Genomic DNA, 22682 nt, shown 5'->3' with positions numbered 1-22682 from the left:
CTCCTGGGGCTCTGACACCACCATGACATCTCACCTGGGCCCCTGCACGAGCACCGATGCCTGCCTTGCTCTGCCTCCATCTCAAGTTATTCAGGAAGAAAGGAAGGGAAGAGATGAGTACAGGAAGAAAAAATACCAACCACCTCGCATGCCTCCTCTCTGAAGTCAGAGTGTCACCTAATTCTTGCATCCCGCTCGCTGGTGCACATGCCTGACTTATTCTAAAGCTCCTCGGGGCCTCACAAAAGATGCCCACTGGAATCAGACAGACCTGGCCCTGCTGCTTACTGATTGTGTAAGCTTAAGGCAAGCGACTTCATGACTCAGAGCCTCAGTTTCCTTCTATAAAACGGGAAAGAAAGAATCGCCGACCTCAGGAATGGTGAGAATTAAATGTTACCAGGAATGCAAAGCCCCTTGCACAGGGCTGAGCACGTAGCATGCTGTGGGAGGTCGGTAGAGGTCAGGCGTCGAGTGAGCCCCCCACGCGCTCAGAGCAGCCAGTGAACGGATGCTCTGTGCTCTAATCCCCACTTTTTAAACTCTGATTCCATTCTGGGGATAATGGGTGAGATCCTGAGACCGGCTGCCCCTCCCGTCTCCCTCAGGCCAGATGGGGAGGCAGGCACTGCTCTGATCCCTCCCGAACCCAAGTGGGGATTTCAGACCCAGCTGTCACAGGTCTGTGACACAGGACCTTCTGGAGAGGCCAAGAGAGGCAAGAAGAGTTGGCAAAGAAGTGACAGGGAAGATAAGGAGGCTGAGCCACCGAGTGGGACCAGAAGGAGGGAACCATCTGAGACCGGTGCCGGTGCCTGGTGCGCTCAGTGCTGTCCCCCATGCAGGTCCCCACCGGTCCCGCCTGCATCTTTCTGAGGAAAGGCATCGCAGAGAAACAGCGAGTGAGGAGGGGGTGGCGGGAAGCTGGGACGGGGGAGGAGCAGGGGCATCCTTGTAGAGGATGGGGTTGGGTCGGGGAGCATGAGCCCAGAAGGTGGGAGAACTGGGGCTGTTGGAGACATGAGGGTCAGTGAACTGCGTCAGGGTGAGCTTGGAAGTCAGAAGCAAAAAGGGGGAAATGAAGGGAGCAAAAAAAAAAAAAAAAAAAAAAAAGGGGAGGGGACCCGGATGTCAGTATCAGTGACCATCATCCTTTTTTCCTACGGACACCCAGAGTGATGATGACAGTGATGATTGTGATGGTAGTTGTCACTGCCGTTGTTATGTGCCCAGCCCTGTGCAAAAGGGCTTGGCATTCCTGATGTCCTTGAATTCTCAGAACTACTCGTGACGTTGGGGATCCTTTCATTCCCATTTTACAGACAGGAAACTGAGGTCGAGTCATGAAGTCACTTGCTCTAAGCTTATGCAATTCGTAAGTGGCTGGGCAGATCTGTTTGATTCCAGTGGGCATCTTTTGTTAGGCTTTAGCTCAAATAACAACAACAACAATAGAGAGAGGGAGGGGATACAAGGGAAAAGGGGTAAGACAAGAAGCCAAGGGGAAAGGCTCCAAGGATACAGGGAAATGAGGGGTGACAGAGGCCAGACATGAGTGGAATCTCCCAGGTGACACTCCTCGTGGCCAAGTGTGACCCAGGGGTGCGGGGCAGCAAAAATGATCGGAAACCCTCAAAGGTGTTAGGCGTTGGTTGTGCTGACACTTGATCGTCCCTCCTGGGCGCCGCTGCACACTGGTCCCACACAAAGGCACCCTAACTCTTGGGAGACAGAACTAATGGGGTGCAGCGGAGAGAATTCTGACCTAGGAGGCAAGAGCCCTGAATTCAGATCCCTGGTGTTTGCTGCAGCTGACTTGCTGCGCCATGTGACCTTGGGCAGGTTAAGGAACATTTCTGTCCCTCTGGCTTCTTGTTAAATAAGATGGTCATGACCTTTGGATCGACCTCACAGAACAGGTTCTGAGGTTTAAATGAAGTGATTGTGGGAGCTGCCCGGCACGGCCAGCACGTCTGGGCAGCGTGTCCGACGTGATAGTGAGACTCGCTGTCTCCATCTGGAGAAGGAGGTGGTTGGGCTCAAGGGCCTCTGAGACCCCGTTGAGCACAATGGGCTGAGTGTCTCTGGAAAAGGCAGGGGAGAGAGCGAGATTCAAGTGTGGGAGGAAGGGGGAGGGGTGAGGAAGAGGGCAGGAAGCAGATAGCTGTGGAATGGGAGATGAGAGACAAGAGAGGGAAGAGGAGAGAGGAAGAGGGAGTGAGGGTTGGAGGAGAAACAGGAAAGGGTGGAGAACAGCTTGGGAGAATGCGGGCACGTGTTTGGAGAACTGAATGTTGGATTCCTGATCCTTTCTCCAAATTCCATCTCCGTTGCCTTCCCCTGCAGGAAAGACCCCTGGGACCTGATGAGATCGAAGGTAACACTCTCCCCCTCCTGCCCCCACACCCCCATCCCCCCTTGCGTGCCAGCTCTCTGCCCCTTTGTGCGTTTCACTGTAAGTCTCCTCACGTGAGAACTTTACATGGCTCTCCCTCCACTCAACTGCGACTTTGCGAAACTCTTTCTGTGGTAGTGTAGAGACCTCCCAAAGTATTCAGAAGGCATACCCATCCCCGGCGTCTCAGACCCAGGAGTGACACAGGAGTTTTAGGATGAAAAGAAAAGTATTGGTTTTTCTTTTGATGCTTTTAAAGTTTCCCGTAACTTCACCCCAGACTCTGAAGGACATCAGCACCGCCCTTTGGCAGTCTCAGGGACCAGTCCTCCTGCTAACACATTGCATACATACATCCCTCTTTTTTGAAATTTTGGTTTTTGAAAACGTGTTCTCGTTTGAGGAGTCTTGAGTCTGTGCCTCACTGATGGTTTCAAGGAGTGCCACTCTTCCCAATGACTGTTTTCAGTTTCTCCACAGTTCTTTCCTCTTAACTTTCAGAGCTCCGGGAGGCATTTCTTGAGTTCGACAAGGACCGCGATGGGTTCATCTCCTGTAAAGATCTGGGAAATCTCATGAGGACAATGGGTTACATGCCCACGGAGATGGAGCTGATTGAATTGGGCCAGCAGATCCGCATGAACTGTGAGGCCTGGGAGAGGGGGTATTATTGGGGTTTGGGGAGGACTAAGGGTGTGATTGCTAAAGATATAGAGGCTGAGAGCAGAGTTGAAGATAGGGAGGAAGGTAAGAGGGACTAGAGGTCTGAAAGGAAGGAAACAGTTCAGACTATAATATTTAGGGAGGCAGAATTTGAAGTAGTTAGAATACTGACTCTTAGCGATACATTTGGGTTCAGGTCCCAGTTCTATTATTTACTAATTGTGGTCATTTTGAAAGAGTAGTTACCCCCCAACTCTTGAGTTTCAGTTTCTCATCTATAGAGTGAAGGTGAAATCACTCCTTACTTCATGGGATTGCAGGAAGGAAAAGGTAAAGATGCTGATGCAGGTAAAGGCTTAGCCTCCAATAAATGCTCATTAAATGTTGGTTATTACTATCACCACTAAGATTCATTGGTAGAGAACAAGATTGAAATTGCCTTTTTTTTTTTTTTTTTTTGAGAAAGAAGAAGCATCAACTCATTGTTCCATTTAGTTGTATTGTGCTATTGATTGCTTTTCATACGTGTCCTTCTCATGTGCTGGATACAAACCTGGACTTGAGCTAATGTTGATAAATAGTGTTGCCAAAAGAATCGATTTTTTTTTTCAGATGGCAACCAGAGCTGATTTGAGGATGAAGGTTGGAATAAAATTGCTATTGTGTTTGCTTTGGGGCATGTTACTGAGTAAAACAAAGCTGAATTCAAGGATGTGATAGAATGCGTATCTAGAAGAGACTTTGGTTCTCTTCATTCTACAGATCTACGGGTGAGGGAACAGAGATGTGAGCCCATGAAGGGATTTACTCCAGGTTATCTGGACAGTTACTTCCACTATACCACACTGTGTCTATCCCTGTTCAGATGAGAGAGACAGGAGGCCTTGAGTTGGCTGAGAGAGGAAGCTCTTAGAAGGCAGAGGGATTGGAGAAGATCTGCATCTTGAACAGACCTGATGGACAAAATGAGGTAATGGAGGGCTAGGGCGTACGGAAGCTCACTAGACCCACCTCTTCCTCCTCAGTGGGTGGCCGTGTAGACTTTGAAGACTTTGTGGAGTTGATGACACCCAAACTGCTTGCAGAAACGGCTGGGATGATCGGTGTCCAGGAGATGCGAGATGCCTTCAAGGAAGTGAGTTGAGTGTTTCACAATGCTACAGGTGGTTGGAGGGGACCCAGCGGTCAATGATTAGTCATTAATTAGGGACACAACACATCCAAACCAATTATTTTTCTAGCTATGGTGGGATTTATAAGAAAGGAAAATAACATATTCCAAACTCTTGCAATGGACAAGGTCCCCTTCCTATTTTATCTAAATGTAACGCTCATGAATAGGGCAGGAGTTAGTAGTCATTTATCAGAAAACTGAGGGTCATGGAGATAACAAATCTTATCCAAGATCAATCCCCAAAACATGTTAGGACCTTCCATCTTCTAGCTGGTAGTAGGAAGATGGAATCCAAAAATGTGAGATCCTGGAAGGGAACTCAAAGATCATGTGGCTTAAAGCACTTGTTGAAGGGATGTTTTAAGAATGAGAGCTTGCTGAAGTTCACTTCCATCCCCCAATAAAATGCTTTTCTCACTCAGCTGTCAGCTGTAGGAGGCAAAAAGACAAAGAATAGTAGAGAGTTTGGAAGGAAAGACATTGTTTGGAGCAGGCAAACATGGGTCCAAAACCCAGGGAGCTGCCCACCAACGAGCTGTGGAATAGTCTCTCCCAGCTTCCTGGACAGACCTAGAGCCGCAGCGTCCAACAGAACGTCCTGTGGTCGAGGGAACGCTCTGTCCTGGACAGGCCACTGGCCACTGTGGCAGTTGAGCCTATGAAAAGTGCAACTGAGGGACTGAATTTTTAATTTGATCTACTTTTGATTAATTTCACTTAAGTTATTTCTTTAATTCCCATATATAGTCAGTTGACAATAAATTCAGTTGGTTTCCATTAAGAATGACTTGATTCAGCTACAGGAAAACATTCGTTAGGACAACTTGGCTGTGTGAGTCTCTGTTTTAAGTATAGATGCTGTGAAATCTAAGTACAGATCAGGTATTTCTGATAATGTGTAGTCTGAACTGAGAAGTGCTGTAAGTGTACCATCTGCCCTGGATGGAGACTTATTCTCTTGGCTGAGGTGTCCCTTGTGCTGAGTTTGGTGACTAGCCACACTAAGTACATGCTCCGTAAGCCCTGCGTACGGCAGCACACTGTCTTAGGAGATCAGTCTGCATGAAAAGAAGGTAATATAGCTCCTTGATAATTTTGAAGGTGATTACATGTTAAAATGGTAACATTTTTGAAATACTGGGTTAAGTAAAATCACGATTAAACATTAATTACCCTTGTTTCTTTAACTTTTCAAATTCAGTGTGGCTATTTGAAAAAAAAATTTTTTTTTGTATTTTTCTGAAGTTGGAAACAGGGAGGCAGTCAGACAGACTCCCGCATGCGCCCAACCGGGATCCACCTGGCATGCCCACCAGGGGGCGATGCTCTGCCCGTCTGGGGCGTTGCTCTGTTGCAACCAGAGCCATTCCAGCGCCTGAGGCAGAGGCCATAGAGCCATCCTCAGCGCCTGGGCCAACTTTGCTCTAATGGAGCCTTGGCTGAGGGAGGGGAAGAGAGAGACAGAGAAAAAGGAGAGGGGAAAGGGGTGGAGAAGCAGATGGGCACTTCTCCTGATGCCCTGGCCGGGAATCGAACCCGGGACTCCTGCACGCCAGGCCGACGCTCTACCACTGAGTAAACAGGCCAGGGCCTGCTATTTGAAAATTTTAACATGACCCATGAGACGTACATTGCATTTCTCTTGGACATGGGGGCGGGGCGGGGGAGGGGGTGGGAGGGGATGACACCGTATTCCAGGCCCAGGAAGCAGCAGGTAGAAGCACCTGGAGGCAGGAAGGCTATTGGAGGGGAGCCACGAGTTGGTGGGATAGTAACAAGAAATAATGAAGGTCTCAGAGTCGCCCCAGTCAGAACCCAGGCACGGAGGAGACGTGTGTCATGGAGCACTGTCAAGATTTCACTGTGGGCTAGAAAAACTTAAGTAAGGAAGGATCTGAAGTAAGGGAGTGAGTGGATAAAGCATTGACCTGGAAATGCTGAGGTCGCTGGTTTGAAACCCTGGGCTTGCCTGGTCAAGGCACATATGGGAGTTGATGCTTCCTGCTCCTCCCCCCTTCTCTCTCTCTGTCTCTCCTCTCTCTTTCTCTCTCTCTCTGTCTCTCCCTCTCCTCTCTAAAATGAATAAATAAAAAAAATAATGAAGTAAGGGAGTGACAAGGGGCTGATTTATGTTTTTTGTTTTTTTAAAAATTTTTTAAAAAATTTTATTTATTCAGTTTTAGAGAGGAGAGAGAGAGACAGAGAGGGAGAGAGAGACAGAGAAAGAGAAGGGGAGAGGAGCTGGAAGCGTTAACTCCCATATGTGCCTTGACCAGGCAAGCCCAGGGTTTCGAACCAGAGACCTCAGCATTTCCAGGTCGACGCTTTATCCACTGCGCCACCACAGGTCAGGCCTGATTTATGTTTTAACGGACGTGAATATGAATCCTGATGTGTGGACAGCGGACCGAGTAGGACCATAATGAGGACCAGAAGACCAAACGGGAGGCTGCCCCCTTATTCCAGACAAGAGGGGATTGTGGCTGGAGCCAGGTCAGCATCAGCATAGCAAGAGGAGGGTTGCCGGCTCCCTGACACGTTTGGGAGAGGGAACACATAAGGCGCTGTGGTAGATTGGTGAAAGGTGTGCACTGTTCAAGAGGCATTTCAGTAATTCAACAAATGTTATCCAGTGCCCACCACGTGAGATACTGGGACTGAGCACGGAGCAGTGAACAAGCAGTCAGAATCACCCGCCTTGGAGGAGCTGACGTGCGTGGGGGTGATGTGCGTGCGAAAGTGCTTAGCTTAGGTCTTGAGTACAGTGATGGTCAGTGAACACCGCTATTATTAGCATTTATTGTTGTTGGGAAACCAAGACACAAAGCTGATTCAGGGTTACCCACCACCCTTCATGCCAATAAAACGACAGAGACCAAATAGATATGTTGTGTTGTCAAATTGAGAAGGCGGGTGACCCCGGTCCAAACGAACTGCCTTACACTCTCCTGGTGCTGGTGGGTTTTATCGGGTTCAGGAGCAAAAGGAAGAAAAGGGAGAAGTCTGTGCAGTTAGTCACGTAACTATGTGCAGGAGGTGGAAGTTCAGCTGCAGGAACATTTCCTCTGCAAGTTCTGATGTAGCGCGGGCCTGTCTGGTGTCCTTGGTGAATCTGCAAGGCAGCCGGGGTCAGGTGTCTCCCCAGAACAGCTGGGACTTGGTGCCTCTGGGACCATTGGCCTCTGGGAATTATCTGTGAAAAGACTCCATGCTTTCTTAGGATACAAAGTAAAGATTTAAGATTGGGGAACTAAGTTTCTAATTAATTTATGGGTCTTGGCTTTTCGCAGTAAATCCTGTGGCTGGCTTTCACAAACAACTATTGTAATTTAAACTCCCCTAATTGTCAGTTCCCTCCCCAGTGTAACCTTTCCCAGACACTCTTTGCAAAGGTAAATTTTTTGCTGCATTTCAAAGGAAGGGCCAGAGAGGCATTAAGAGAGACTAACAAACTGATTAACTATTTCCTAATCCTTGCCTATCATTACAACTGAAAGTTATGGTTACTAAAGCCAGGTTTCTTAACATTTGGGCTCCCTATCATTTGTTGTCATCATTGCTTAATACAGTTGACCCTTGAACAACACGGGTTTGAACTGCGTGGGTCCACGTATGTATGGCTTGTTTTCAATAAACATACTGGAAAATTTCTTGAGGATTTGTGACACATTGAAAACCTCACAGACGAAGCTTATGATTTTCTGTATGCCATATTTTTTTCTCTGGCCGATTTGTTGTAAGAATACAGTCATCCCTCATCATATCGCAGTTCACTTTTCACAGTCTCACTGTATCGCGGATTTTTAAATTGTATATATCTAATTTTGTATCACGGATTTTTTACTATATTGCAGGATTTTGTGGTATATGAGTATTTTTATATATTATTTTAATTATTTTGGGGGTAAAATAAGTATTTTCTTGCCTAAAAAATTGAAAACAATATAACAATATTAATTAAAACATATTAAAAGAATATTACTGTATATTCACTGGTGAGTATCCATAAAGAATTTTATATGTTGTTAAAATTACGTAGGTTTAAGAGTATAAAAAGAGTTTAAGAGCATAGGAAGTGTTTATAAGAGTGGGGGAAATGTTAATAACAGTGTGGGAAAGGTTTACAAGAGTGTGGGGAGGGTTTATAGAGCCTTAAAATATATATAAATGATAAAATAAATATAAGGTCGCTACTTTGTGGATTTTTGCCTATCGCAGGGGGTTCTGGAACCTAACCCCCATGACAGATGAGGGACCACTGGACAGTGCATAATACACAGAACATACAAAATGTTAATGGGCTGGCTTGTGTTCTCAGTAAGGCTTCTGGTCAGCAGTAGGCAATTAGTAGTTGAGTTTGGGACAAGTCAAAAGTTACAGGCAGAGTTTTCACTGCACAGGGGATCAGCACCTCTTACCCCCAAGCCATTCAAGGGTCAACTGCATTGTCCTCTTCTGCTTCTATTCAGTTTGACACCAACGGTGATGGGGAGATCACCCTGGGAGAGCTGCAGCAGGCCATGCAAAGACTTCTGGGAGAGAAGCTCACCTCTCGGGAGATCTCCGAGGTGGTCCAGGAAGCCGATGTGAACGGAGATGGCACTGTTGACTTTGAAGGTGACACCTCCAACTCAAACACCCTGTTCTTCTCACTCCTTCTTCCCCAGTTTTAGGTTGGTTGGGCATGGGAGGGTGGGGCAGATTTTGGAAGGGTTTTTATTGCAGCCCTTTCTGCCCAACTCATTTCAAAGAACTCAGTGTCTCTCACCTCCCTGTTTCTGTCCCAGCTGCTCCTTGGAACACCGTGTTCAGGAGCCCATTCCTACGCATGTTTCAGCGGGACCCACACCCACCTCCTCCACCCCTTCCTTGTTCACTGGGTGCCTTTGTCTTGGGAACAAAATGTCCCATCAGAAGGGGAGTGGACTGGTTAGTAGCTGAAACTTTGGAGTCAGATTCACGGGGTTCAAATTCAGTCTGACTGTGTGGCCATAACCTAGTCACTTCTTCAAGTGTCAGTTTTCCCATTTGCAGGATGGGGCTAACGACGATACATTTATCCCAAAGTTCTGGGGGAAATGGAAAGGAATCATGCACTAAGTGCCTCTCCCTGTCTGGAGCTCCCTTTCCGCCTTTGGCTGGCTAGCTCCCGGATATGCTTCTGGAAGGTGTCCCCCACCTCACTGACGAGGTTCGAAGACCCCGTAACAACCCCCACCCCTGTGCATGCGCTGCAGTTATCCTGATCCACGACATCACAATGGCTCACATTAGTATAGCTTCTCTCCTTCTGAGGCCACTGACTAAATCTTTCAAATCTATCCCCAGTTCCTAGCACAGAACTCAATACACGTAGATTGAATAACTGGATAAATGAAAAAGTTTGGAGTCCTCTGCGGATGGGAGCGGAGATCATTTTTGTGGGAGACAAATAGGGCACATCACGTTCTATTAATAGTTATGTATGACATGCTCAGATTTAGAAACCTCAGCATCTAAGAGCTGCCTAAAGACCAAAGTCCAGAATTCTTAGTCTGATGTTCAAGTGCATCGATGCCTTCCTTTCTACCTTCCCTCCGCCTTCCCTTCCTTCTTATTCTCTACCATTGGGGTCCCCAAACTACGGCTGTGGGCCGCATGCGGCCCCCCGAAGCCATTTATCTGGCCCCCACCGCACTTCCGGAAGGGGCACCTCTTTCATTGGTGGTCAGTGAGAGGAGCACTGTACATGGTGGCGCCACAAAGTGTGGCATCGCTCACATATGGTACTACTTCTAGTGACGCAGGACACATGCGTCATAGCTCCGGAAGTGCGTCATATCACTTGTTAAGGCTAGCAGTGACAAATATGGAACTGGACATTGACCATCTCATTAGCCAAAAGCAGGCCCATAGTTCCCATTGAAATACTGGTCAGTTTATTGATTTAAATTTACTTGTTCTTTATTTTAAATATTGTATTTGTTTTTTTGTTTGTTTGTTTGTTTTTTTGTTTTGTTTTTTAACTTTAAAATAAGATATGTGTAGTGTGCATAGGGATTTGTTCATAGATTTTTTTTATAGTCCGGCCCTCCAACAGTCTGAGGGACAGTGAATTGGCCCCCTGTGTAAAAAGTTTGGGGACCCCTGCTCTACCACCACCCTGCAAGCTCTCACTGGGCACCTGCTTCGCTTTCCCAACTTCCGTCCCTCTCTCATGTCATCTCAACTTGCCAGACCTTCTCCATCCCTCAGAATTCCTGCCAATGCCACCTCTGCTAAGAAGCATCCCTTCATCCTCAGCTGAGCGTCTTAGTCCCAGCTGTGGAGTCTTCCAGATCCTTCTGTTCCTCTCTAAAAAGAGTGATCACAGCAGACTTTGCTGGGTTGACTTGTGTTTCCTCCTAGACTGTGAAATCCTGGGGGCAGTGAGGGACCTTCTCTGAACCATCTCTGCTCTGTAATTCCCAACACTTGTCTTAGTCCATATTTGTTGCACGGTTGCAACGTAGGGAATGTTGTGAGATGCCTGCAAGGCCTGGCCAGGCTCAGGTGTACAAGGGGCATTACTGAAGGCCGGGGGGAGGGAAGAGACAGATCTCCGGGGAGACAGAGCCTCATGCCCAGCATAGGCAAGGGAAGGACAAATTGACCTCAAGACCTGGGTGGGACAAGTAAGTTCATCCGGTGCTGGGTCCTGTAAAGTCAGGGTCACCAGTATTCCATTCCAGGGCCCGCCAAGCAGCACCCACAGAACCTCAAGCATGTTGGTCAACCTCGCTGGCCTTAGTTTGCTTATCTGTAACACGGTGCTTAGCCCCCCTCCAGGGTTGGTTGAAAAGAAGAAATAAGATACTCATAATTACGATTTACTTAACACTTACTGGCACTTATAAGAATTATATTGTTTAACCATCTTAAAAACCACATAAAGTAACTTCTCATTTTGTTGATGAAGAAATCAAGGCATAGTGGAGGGGGGGGGGCTAGTAATTGCCCAAAGACCACTTGTGGTCCCCAGCAGGTAGGAGGGGCTCAAAAAGGTAATGTCACTGCTCTTACAAAGAGACACCTCACCAGGGCCTTTTCTTTGCAGAGTTTGTGAAGATGATGTCTCGCTGAGAAAGTTCTGGAAACTCCCGCCGCTCCTGACCCGGTCCGCATGGATTAAGCATTTGTGGAGGACAGAATCCCCTTAAAGGGGGTGGGGGGGGGCTGGAATGGGTGAGACTGAAAGTGAGAGCTTTGCCTGGATTTGAGGGCGGGATTACATCTCTAGATTACATCTAACTAGATTAAGGAGGAGGAATCTATGTATGGAAATGTGAATGGGACTAGCATCCAGTTGCTGCTCCAAAAGTTCCAAAGATTAATGATGTCTTTTGTCTCCAGTAATCCTAAACCTCTACAGCATACCCATCTCTTCCCCACTTCCTCTTGTGTCAGAACGGGCTGTTCTCCAGTTAGACTTCAAAAGTTCAGCATGTAATTCTACCTTCCCTTCCTACTCCACTGGCTTCAAAGTGTTCCGCTTCTTTCTCTGGGCAAGAGGGAGGCATGCTATCACGGGGCTAGATGCGGCTTGGTCAGCTGGGCTTGGAGACGGTTCAATAGCGGGGCTCACAGCGACCTTACCCGCTTCCCTAGATTTCCTGGATGCTCAGTCTGTCTTTTCCCCTTTGGCTTCCTACTTCCTCCTCTTTGTGTAAGATCCTCAGGCCACTGAATTAAACCACAAATCTGGATTATCGAGGTTTAGGACAAGCTGATCCCCGGGGAATTAATCCCCACAAAGTGTCATCCTGCAAAGAGAGAGAGAGGAGGGGAGCCTCCAAATCCTCCGCTCAGCCAAGTTCCCGGAAGCTGAAGCTGTTCCTGGAAGCCCCCCCCCCCGCCCCTGCTCCCATTTTGGACCCCCACCCCCGCACCGGCTGCCTGGGCCATGGGGAGAGTCCTCCTGTAACCGGACAGCCCACTCCATCCCTGACGTCAGTCCTGACACAGGCCGGGCTGCGAAACTGGCACATACTGACCTCCTCACCTCTGCCTAGGAGCAGGATTTTTCAGTAATACAAAGGTCCTCAAAACAAAGAGTTCAGTTTCTGCTTTCCTGCAAATGTTTCTCACTGTTGAAATCCATCGGGTAGATGTATAGAATGGCCCATTGGGTTCAATATTCTTGTTTCATTGAATTAAAATTTAAGAAAAAAGTGGAATCAGAATAATGTATTAATCCCTTACTGTCATTCTTCACCATCCTGAGACCATTCCAAAACCTCTTACTTTTTGTTTATTGACTTGAGAGAGGGAGAGAGAGAGGAAGGAAGAGAGAGAGAGACATTGACTTGTTGCTGTTGTTGTGAGTCAGGGGCGCAGAGAGTGAGATCAGCAGACGAAATCGTTGTGAACTAGCAAAGGACCACTGCTCGCTCAGGCAAATGGCACTGAGTTTGTGCTGTGTCCTATTTTTATTCACAAGATTTCAAAAAACTTGTTTACTTAGAAATTGGCATAATATCAAGCATAACCTTTACTTAAGGATACATGGAATACATCTGCATGATAGCTTTATAACAATACAATATCAAAAGGCATTAACTGTTATTGCTTCTATAGTTCCCACAACATTCCTCTCTTTATCTCAAGGAATAGCCTTGAAGGAAGCAGCAAAATCTTATGAGAATGTTTTACCAAGAAGAGAGTCTAGCAACCGCTTTTGGTCACATAGACTTGTTCCAGTGACTCACCTTCGAGTCACAAAACAATTCTCTTGGCAAAACATTCTTTTCTTGTTGGCTGTGTTCCCATCCAAGGCCATGCAATGGATTATTCCACTGCATTTCCCCTTTTTTTTGTTTATGCTGAATGTTATGAAGCACTACAGAAAACACAGCCTTCTGTCGTTCATCCCTTATTTCTCTTGCTTTGATTCATTGACAGACTATATATAAAAAAACCCATAGAATTAATACTATTATAAAAAGTCCCACAGTGGATCCTAAAAATCCTTTAATATATTTCTAAGCTCCCTAAATTGTCTTTCTGTGTTTTCTTGTATATCTCGGAGGATTTTTAGGATTTCTATCTTGAATTCTCTGTCATTTAGCTCCAAGGTTTCCAATATATTAAATTTTTTCTCCATAGATTTTTCCTCATCTAGCTGTGTTACCTCTCTTTCTTTTGTATCCATGATATTCGATTTTCTCTTCCTTAATGGCATCTTTGGGTGTATTGCGAAGCATCTGGAGGCTCCAAGTATAGGTTTTTCTGTTTCTGGTTGAAGATCTTGTTGAGTTTTGGGGGAGATTTATCGGAATCGCTTCCTACCCCACCATTACTCTGACGTCATTTCCACCTTTAATATATTGAATAGGATTTAATTGCAATAAATTATTCTTTAAACCCTTCAATATAGGTTGACCTGTCAAAATTTCTAATTTTCTTTGAAAAGCTTCATGAATATGTCTTTATAATTTAATGATTTCTTTATTTATATTATTATGATTTAACAAATGCTTTTTAACATTTTCCTAAGGGAAATAAGTATGATTTTAAGGAATAGGGGTAACACAAAAAGTAGTTACATTCTAATTACATCTTAGCTTAATTTGTCTTTGCAGGCTAACAATTTGATCTCTTAACATAATCATAGTCTGTTCTAAATCTTTAACTTTAGTATTAATGTTACTATCTATACGTTATTGAGAAGTCCACAGTTGCTCAGAATCTTCATGCCATTTTTGTACAAAGTGCACAGTCTGTATACTTTGATGCAATGTATCTCCAGATACAGCAGCCATGGCAGTTAAAGTTATTAGTCCTATAATAATGGCGATGATCAATCCAACTAGTCTCTTGGTTCGCTTCAAGGACTTAATAAGATGTTGAAACAATCAGCCATATCTCTAGGCAAAGGTGTGGCCTATCAAAAGGAAAAATAAATATCAATAAAACTATACATACGATAGTTTTCTAAAAGAAGAAATATGAGCAATATCTATTTGCTATAGGTCATTACTGTGTTGTCCTCTAGGATTCATTCCTCTCGGTAATGGAGGAGCATTTATAATACTATACCGAGGACAGTTCCTAACAATATTCCAAGCTTCTTGCCTGGTCATTTAAAATTTTTGCATTAAACCTTTTTTATCTGTAGGAGTCTTTGTATGAAACTTAGTAGCTATTACTATTGATCCAATGAGTAATTGATTAACTTTATTATTTGTAGTAGACATAGGTCTTGGTAAAGCTGTATGAGAATGAATGTGAGTTATATAGACAGGTGAATTTCATTTTTACAGTAAAAGTTGTAACTCTTGAAACAATTTGTGCAATCTAGAACTATCATTTGAAATGTAAACAGTTTTCATAAGTTTAACTATATGTTCTACATATTATGAATCAATAACAATGTTAATAGGACAGGATGTTTGAATTTTGTCTTCAGCTATAATTAAACTATACTGATTTAAGGTTTCATAAGCATCTTTAAGGATGACTGAAAGTTCAGCATTATTTTCACAAGCTATTAATATGTCATTTATATAATGGATTATTAAAGATTGAGGATATTTCTGACAATTTTTTTCTAAAGGTTGATTTACATAATCTTGATACAGTGTCGGGCTATTCAACATTGCTTGTGGAAGTAATATAAATTTAGTAAGAATAGTTAGTTCTGCTTATTGTTATGGACATAACAGCTAACATTGTTAGAAACAGAGTCAAGAATGTTTCTTGAGTCTTAGTCTTAATTAAAATATTTTTTTCCTTCTGGATAAGTTTATTTAATTGTCAAATCTCCCTTTCTTCTATTTTCCACTCATGCCAAGGCTTCAATCTTCTGGAAGGTATCTACTGGTCTCCCATATCTGTGGAGATAAGAGCAAATCCTCACCCCTACATTTTGCCTACATTGCTGTTGTAAATTAGCAAGCTGCCCATCTAAAAAGTTCATCTTGTGTAATATTAATAAGAGGGTTAGCATTGGCATTTCGATTAGCTTGAATACAAGCCTGATTCTCCTACTAAGTCATAAATTGTAACTCTTTCGCTTTTGAAAGAACAGTCTAAGCTAACATTTCTAAATTTTTTGAGATAAAACACTCTATGAGTCTATGAAGGAGGATAGCAGTTCCTGTGTATAAAGACAGTTAGTTCTATACTGGGAGCAAGCCAGTTTTTAACTCTTTAAGAGCTTTGACAGAAATTTGGTCATAGTGAGTATAAAAAACTCCTTGTCAAAAGTTTAGACTGTAATTTAAAAAGTTGCTCTTTTAATTATAAGATAAATGGTTTTCTTTATCAGAGGCCAAATGACCCTTGTTATTTTTCTATTGTAAAAAAAACTTAGAGTTTTGTTAGGGACTTTCCCTAAGCCTTGTAGCTTGGTGACTATTGCCTAAGTGGGCTAAAAAGAAAACTAATGTTGCTTAGTAATAAGAGATGCATCAGCTTCTATATCTAAAAGTCTTTTGTATTGTTAAGCCTATTATAGGGCATTAGAGGAACTAAATTCCTGCTTTCCTCAGTGCCTCCTTTTTCAGGATATGGCCTTACAAGCAGCCAACTGCCTGAAGCAGCTTGAGATAAATTCTAAAAATGACTTAATTTTACTTAATTCCTTAGTTTTATAGATTTGAGCATATTTTTACACACAAACAAGACAATTTTCAACACAGAACCACAAGTATAACATATAACTTTAGTTAATCCTAATACTTAAATTCTTATTTGATTTCAAACTTTGAATACACTTTACAATGTATTAATAAAATTAGCAAGTCTTAAGGATCCATATTCTATTTAATTTAAATTTAAATGAGCGCTTCTTATAATTTCTAATTTTAAAGTAAAAAAATATATGGATGAAACTATTTTTTTCAATATAAAAGCTGGCATTTAAAATTTTTGCATGCAAACACTTAATTCAGGCCTTAAAAAAATCACATTTTAGACAACATCAAACAAAAACTAAACAGAAATTAGAATCAGACAAACCAGACCAGACAAACCAAAGAGAAACTCGGGATTTCAGAGCACAGTCAGACTAGAAAGATGCCTGCTTGACTTTAATCAGGGCATTTTCTGACAGAGGGACTGACAATGAATGAGACTAAACAAAATTTCCCCAAGAAAATTCTCTTGACAGCTGCTGGGATATTTTCTATAGTCAGATCCAACACACGTCCCCCACCTCAATTTCCAGGCAAAGAATAAGAAAGAAACAAAAATGATAGCTCAGAGGATTGTAGCTAAAACACCAAAGAAAATCAGTATATATTTTTTATTATTACAAAGACTAGAGAATTCTAAGGACTTCATGGTTCTTCTATATGTCCTAATTTTAATTGAGTTTGTACTAACTGATGTAAAACTGCAAACTTTTCTCCCTTGTCTCCAACTCCAGTGATTTGCATCTAGGCTTTAAGACAAGCAGATCTAATCTGAGCTATAACAGCATCAGTATAACCACAGTTTGTTTTCCCACAGCTGCATAAGCGCCAATGCCAATGAGCATTTCAAAAGTAGCTCCCGGGGGATTATTTCTGGTGTTTATGTGAGATATTCGAGATATCTGAAAAGCCTCCTCTCTCCACCAAGATTTGAATTGAAAATATTGTCCTGGTTCCAAAACCATACTAGCAAGTAAATCCCAATCCAAAGGAATCATTAAATGATCATTACAATAGGAAGAGATAAGGCCTTGAACATATGGGAACTGAGGTCCATACATAGCAACAAATTGTTTGACTAGCTTTAAAAAAGTAAATTCAGGCAACTTCCCTGGCCTCCATCTTATCTCGGGGCCAGGGAACCTTGCCGGGCAGGATGCGCTGTTCAAGAAAGCCTTTGCTATTCTAAACTTGGTGGCTCCGAGCCCTGTTCCTTCCTTCTCTGCAGGGAAAAATACCTTACATTTTGGTGCCGAAAACCTGGGAGGAGTAGAAGTCCGCAAGGACCGCTCCTCTTCCTTATCCCCTCTGAGAAAGAACCAGGATCTCTGACCTTCCACCCACTTCGGCGCACAGTGTGGTAAGTCCCCTGCCTCCCCCCCCCCCGCCTCAGTTCTTTCCTCCGAGAATCCCTGTCTGAAACCGTAGCTACGTCAGGGAAGTCTTCTCCATCCGTCCGAGTGCATGTGCTTGTCCCCAAGCACATCCACTTTACCTTTTCCATCCGTGGCCAGACCTTGAGTTTTTAGGTTGCTAATACTCAATACTGACCACTCCGAGGCTGAGGGCAGCTGTGGGGGCACAGGAATCTCCCTCCTTAAAGAAGAAGAAACTGTTCTTCTTCTCCGCTGTGGCCAGGCTACAGAACCTACTGAACTAGCCTCCTGAAGGGACTTTCGGTGTTAACACCCTCACCAATTTAACTATCATCAAAAAGCTGGGAACTGATTGGAGATCTCTTACATTCATGGCTTCTAATTTTTCACACACCCATCCTTAATCTCTGTGCTGCCTGTTCCACTGCGCAGGTCTTTTTCTGGCCAGAGAAACCTCACCTAAAACCTCCACTCCTAATCTTTCCTTCTCCATGGACTCCCAACTCTCTCTCCCTCCTGTCTGAGCCCCGGGGGCGCCCCTCTCTTGGGACTTTTCTCTGGTCCCTCTGTGGACCTCTTTTGTGCTCGGGTCTCTTCCCTCTGAGAGCCCCCTCCCCTCCCTTCTCAAAAACCTGTTTCTTATTCACCACTACCATCTCTTTCTCTTCCCCTGCTGGCCAGGGGCCCCTCCCTTCACTGAAAAGAAAAAAAAAGTAAATTCAATTTGGTCAAATTGAACATTATACCCTCCCCCAGGATGTTGAGCATTAGGAGGGAAAGGCTGTTGATAGATGCAGAAAAATTACTAGAATTAGATTCTAAATCATCATGACGCACAAGCACCTGTTGCATTTCAGAGATTTCAGGGAATTGAAAAATCCTTTCCCTGCTGGTACCAATTAATTCTTGACCTTGAATTGGAGGAGCCGTAGGCTGACATGTATTTTGCTTTTGAACAGGATAAGCAGTATACTGATTTCCAATATCCTGTTGTTCTAGTTGTAATTTATTTAATAAATGTTTTAGGCAACATCATCTATAGGGGCTCCCTCATTTTTGGGGAAAGAGGGATGAAAGCCTGTGGATGGCTGAATTTCATTAACATTATCAGTAACTTCAGAAGCAGAGATAGTATTGTCCACAGCATTATTCTGCTCATTCTGTGCTGAATTAAGTCCTTCAGGCTCATTATAAATAACCTTACTCAAGTCTTTGACAGAATCCCCATCTGAATGCAGAGGGCCAAGGGCTGTAGCAATAAGATTATAAGCAACCCACATTTCAGCATCAGGCGATCTCCGTGCTGATGAGCACGGTGTAAAGATTTCCCTACTTGTTGCCAAACATTCAAATTCAATTGATTACGATGCTCAGGAATATACCAATAACAATTTCTGAATAGCATTTAAAAGATGTAACAAAACCTTGTCTTTTATCTGAATCCCAGATCCTTTTAAAAAAGGGATTTTAAAACTTGTACATAGTCATCTAATAATAAATGGGAATTCCCCATGACTTTGCTAGTTATTCCTGAAAGTTTCGTGTACACAGCGTGTCCAACTTACCCTTTTGGTTTCGCCTGTTTCTAATCTCTTCTTAAGGCCCCACGTTGGGCGCCAAATGTTGTTGTGAGTCAGGGACACAGAGAGAGAGATCAGCATATGAAATCTTTGTGAACTAGCAAAGGACCACTGCTTGCTCAGGCAAATGGCGCTGAGTTCGCGCTGTGTCCTATTTTTATTCACAAGATTTCAAAAAACTTGTTTACTTAGAAATTGGCATAGCATCAAGCATAACCTTTACTTAAGGATACATGGAATACATCTGCATGATAGCTTTATAACAATACAATATCAAAAGGCATTAACTGTTATTGCTTCTATAGTTCCCACAACATTCCTCTCTTTATCTCAAGGAATAGCCTTGAAGGAAGCAGCAAAATCTTATGAGAATGTTTTACCAAGAAGAGAGTCTAGCAACTGCTTTCCATCACATAGACTTGTTTCAGTGACTCGCCTTCGAATCACAAAACAATTCTCTTAGCAAAACATTCTTTTCTTGTTGGCTGTGTTCCCATCTAAGGTCACGCAATGGATTATCCCACTGCCTGTTGCCCCACATGTTTTTTTATGCATTTATTGGTTGACTCCTGTATGTGTTCTGACCAAGGATTGAACCCACGACCTTGGTGTATCTAGATGATGCTCCAAATCAACTGAGTTACATGGCGAGAGCCCAAGACCATTTCTTTTTTTTTTTTTTTTCCACTTTCCCGAACTTTATTAAAGAAAAATCAATGATGGTAAATCTCTAGAACATACTCAATTTTCTGAGATTCTTCCCATGAAAATGTGACGTTAGATTTCGAAACATACACCAGGGTGTACATGGTTCCCAACTGTACTACGTAGGTGAGAGGCTGAAATACTAAAACGTTCATCTTCCAACTTTCCCCAGTCTGTGGTCTGTCTTTGGATCGGCAATAATTGCCTGAACAGCTACTATGGCTTCGTTAATTTTTGTCTGTAGCTCTCTGAGCTCTTCTACATGCAGCAATCGCAGGATTTGAGCAGCTTCATTAAGAACTGCATCTCCTGTGTCAAAACCAAGAGTATGCTTGTCTAAAGCAACAGGCAATCCCTCTTTTGATTGATTTGCTTTAGCAATTGCATCCTGTGTTAGACGTTCCTGGACCAAAATGCGAATTGCCTTAAGCATCACCAGGTAATCGTCATGACGCTGAATCTGAAGGAGGTTAGCCAAAGCCATGACACCAGCCTTGAAATCAGGGTTATTTACATCCAAATTGATCAATGGCTCTGCATTTTTGGCTGCACTGTCAGCATTTTTTGTATTATCCAACACTGAGTCCTTGTATTTTTCAGCATTATCTCCATATTCAAGTCTAACAGCTAAACCAAGAAGCCAGTCAATTGCTTCTTGTCGATCTTGAATCTTGAAAGGACAGTTAACATCTGTGAGATACTTTGCAGTTGAAGCCAGCAGGGTTGTGGTAGTCGAGGGCTGTCAGCTTGCGTCGGAACATGATCCCGGCTTCTCGCTCTGGTCCCCCCGGCTTCGGCTGGAGAGGAGAAGCGAGGAGCGGCGGGCGGCGTAAGCCAAGACCATTTCATTTTAAGCTTCCTACCCTTCCTTTTCCCCCTCCTTCCACCCTTCACTTACTCAACAGCAATGTGTGAAGTGCTTGCTATGTGCAAGGCTCTCTTCCAAGCCTGGGGCCATAACAGAGAATAAGGTAGTCCCAAACCCCAGGCACCAGGAGCTTACATTATAAGGCAGGGGTCTCCAAACTTTTTACACAGGGGGCCAGTTCACTGTCCCTCAGACCATTGGAGGGCTGCCAAATACAGTGGTCCTCTCACTGACCACCAATGAAAGAGGTGCCCCTTCCAGAAGTGCAGTGGGGGCTGGATAAATGGCCTCAGGGGGCCGCATTGTGGCCCGCGGGCCGTAGTTTGGGGATGCCTGTTATAAGAGGAGGGGACGGCCACAGAACACACTAATGAGTAAATATAGTCATATTTGGAATGTTAGAAGGTAGTAAGTGGGAAAAAAATGGTACAGAGAAGGGGCTGGAAGGGGCTGGGAATGGGGAGGAGTTGTCATTCTACAGAGACATCAGGGGCATGTCTGGGGAGCATTCCAGACACAGTGTAGGGTAAGTGCAAAGGCCCTGAGGCAGGAATGTACCTGGAGTGTTGGGATACTAACAAGGAGACCGGGGTGGCTGGAGAGGGGTGGGTGATAAGGGGTCAGAGTCAGTGGTGAGATTCAGCCAGTTTGCACCCGAACTTTCAGCAGAACCGATACCTAATTTTTTGTTGAGTTTGGCCAACCAGTTGTTAAAATGGCACTTGTAATCAGGGTTCTGTCTAAGGTGAGCACCTGGGCAGCCACCCAATGTGGAAATCACAAATTTACATCCCTTACTCTTTTTTAACATTTATCTGTGCAACAGCGTATTCTAAGAGCCCGTAGGAATGTTCATTCTATCCACAGGTGAAAAACATTGCAAGTGAGGACACCAATCAAGAAGCAATATGGAAATATCTTACATACCAGTTTTATTGTTTTTTTTGTCAGGTATTCTTTAATACTCTTTCATTAATATTTTAAAACTCTTTCTTATAATCTAGTTTTGTGTACCTCTTTTATTGTTCTTATTTAAGTAGTAAATACTTGAAATAATAAACTACCTTTTGGTATATCATTTTTTATACTTAAAACGGTTATTAAGGCAGAGAACCAGTTGTCCAATTATTTGAATCCACCAGTGGTCAGAGTGGATCAGGGGTTAAATCGTGCGCATCTGTTCTTAGAGACCATTTTAAGGATCTTGAGGGATTTGAGCAGAGGAGTGATGTAACCCAGACCAGTCTTTAGAAGCTGGCTCTAGCCTCCCCTCTTAGCTCTGTCCCATTCTGTCTGTATGCTCACCCCTACCCACCCACTCCTTGTCTCACCTCGTCACTGTTATATTTGCTGAGTCCTTACTGTGTGCCAGCAGGCTCCAGGTGAGGGAAATGGAGCAATGATAAGGTATTCGACCTCAAGGAACTTATATTCTACAGTTGCACAATTTAATAGGCTCTTCAGCAATGATGTTAATGTCCTGTACCCAGCTGCTAGCCACTTGTGGCTACTAAGTATTAAATGTGATGAGTGAGGCTGAGAAACTGAATTTTATATATATATATATATTTTTTTCATTTTTCTGAAGCTGGAAACAGGGAGAGACAGTCAGACAGACTCCCGCATGCGCCCGACCGGGATCCACCCGGCACGCCCACCAGGGGCGACGCTCTGCCCACCAGGGGGCGATGCTCTGCCCATCCTGGGCGTCGCCATGTTGCGACCAGAGCCACTCTAGCGCCTGGGGCAGAGGCCACAGAGCCATCCCCAGTGCCCGGGCCATCTTTGCTCCAATGGAGCCTTGGCTGCGGGAGGGGAAGAGGGAGACAGAGAGGAAGGTGCGGCGGAGGGGTGAAGAAGCAAATGGGCGCTTCTCCTGTGTGCCCTGGCCGGGAATCGAACCCGGGTCCTCCGCACGCTAGGCCGACGCTCTACCGCTGAGCCAACCGGCCAGGGCTGAATTTTATATTTTTATTGTATTATGTTAACAACATTTCATTACTATTTTTTTTTTTTTTTGGTGACACAGAGAGAGAGAGTCAGACAGAGGTACAGATAGGGACAAACAGGAAGGGAGAGAGATGAGAAGCATCAATTATTCTTTGTGGCACCTTAGTTGTTCATTGATTGCTTTCTCATATGTGCCTTGACTAGGGGGCTCCAGGAGAGTGAGTGATCCCTTGCTCAAACCAGTGACCTTTGGGCTCATGCCAGCGACCATCGGGTCACGTTTATTATCCCATGCTCAGGCCAGCAACCCTGTGCTC

General features: G+C 44.2%; 1 protein-coding gene and 1 pseudogene across 2 annotated transcripts; one reads left to right on the top strand and one right to left on the bottom strand.

Annotated features, from left to right (window-relative positions):
• Positions 1-605: 605 nt before the first annotated feature.
• CABP5 (calcium binding protein 5) lies at positions 606-14130 on the top strand. 2 transcript variants are annotated; one of them, XM_066373878.1, is made up of 6 exons: positions 606-902; positions 2347-2377; positions 2897-3040; positions 4084-4193; positions 8702-8849; positions 11308-14130. In XM_066373878.1, exons 1-6 carry the CDS (start codon positions 840-842, stop codon positions 11331-11333), a joined length of 522 nt encoding a protein of 173 aa, XP_066229975.1. In that variant the 5' UTR covers positions 606-839; the 3' UTR covers positions 11334-14130. The 2 variants fall into 2 exon arrangements, with proteins under 2 accessions (XP_066229975.1, XP_066229977.1); XM_066373880.1 differs by lacking the exon at positions 606-902 and adding an exon at positions 1344-1375.
• Positions 14131-19506: 5376 nt separating this feature from the next.
• On the bottom strand, positions 19507-20337 carry LOC136397383 (RNA transcription, translation and transport factor protein pseudogene; annotated as a pseudogene).
• Between the last annotated feature and the right edge of the window lie 2345 nt (positions 20338-22682).

Source organism: Saccopteryx leptura, chromosome 3 (assembly GCF_036850995.1).
Source record: "Saccopteryx leptura isolate mSacLep1 chromosome 3, mSacLep1_pri_phased_curated, whole genome shotgun sequence".
Taxonomy (NCBI): Eukaryota; Metazoa; Chordata; class Mammalia; order Chiroptera; family Emballonuridae; genus Saccopteryx; species Saccopteryx leptura.
Note: the sequence above shows the minus strand (reverse complement) of the source record. Positions and strands in the feature narration are given on the sequence as shown.

Coding starts and splice junctions, on each gene's coding strand:
- CABP5 (XM_066373878.1), top strand. CDS start 840: ATGCAGGTCCCCACCGGTCCCGCCTGCATCTTTCTGAGGAAAGGCATC. Junction 2,378..2,896: donor GGGACCTGATGAGATCGAAG/GTAACACTCTCC, acceptor CTTAACTTTCAG/AGCTCCGGGAGGCATTTCTT. Junction 3,041..4,083: donor CCAGCAGATCCGCATGAACT/GTGAGGCCTGGG, acceptor CTTCCTCCTCAG/TGGGTGGCCGTGTAGACTTT.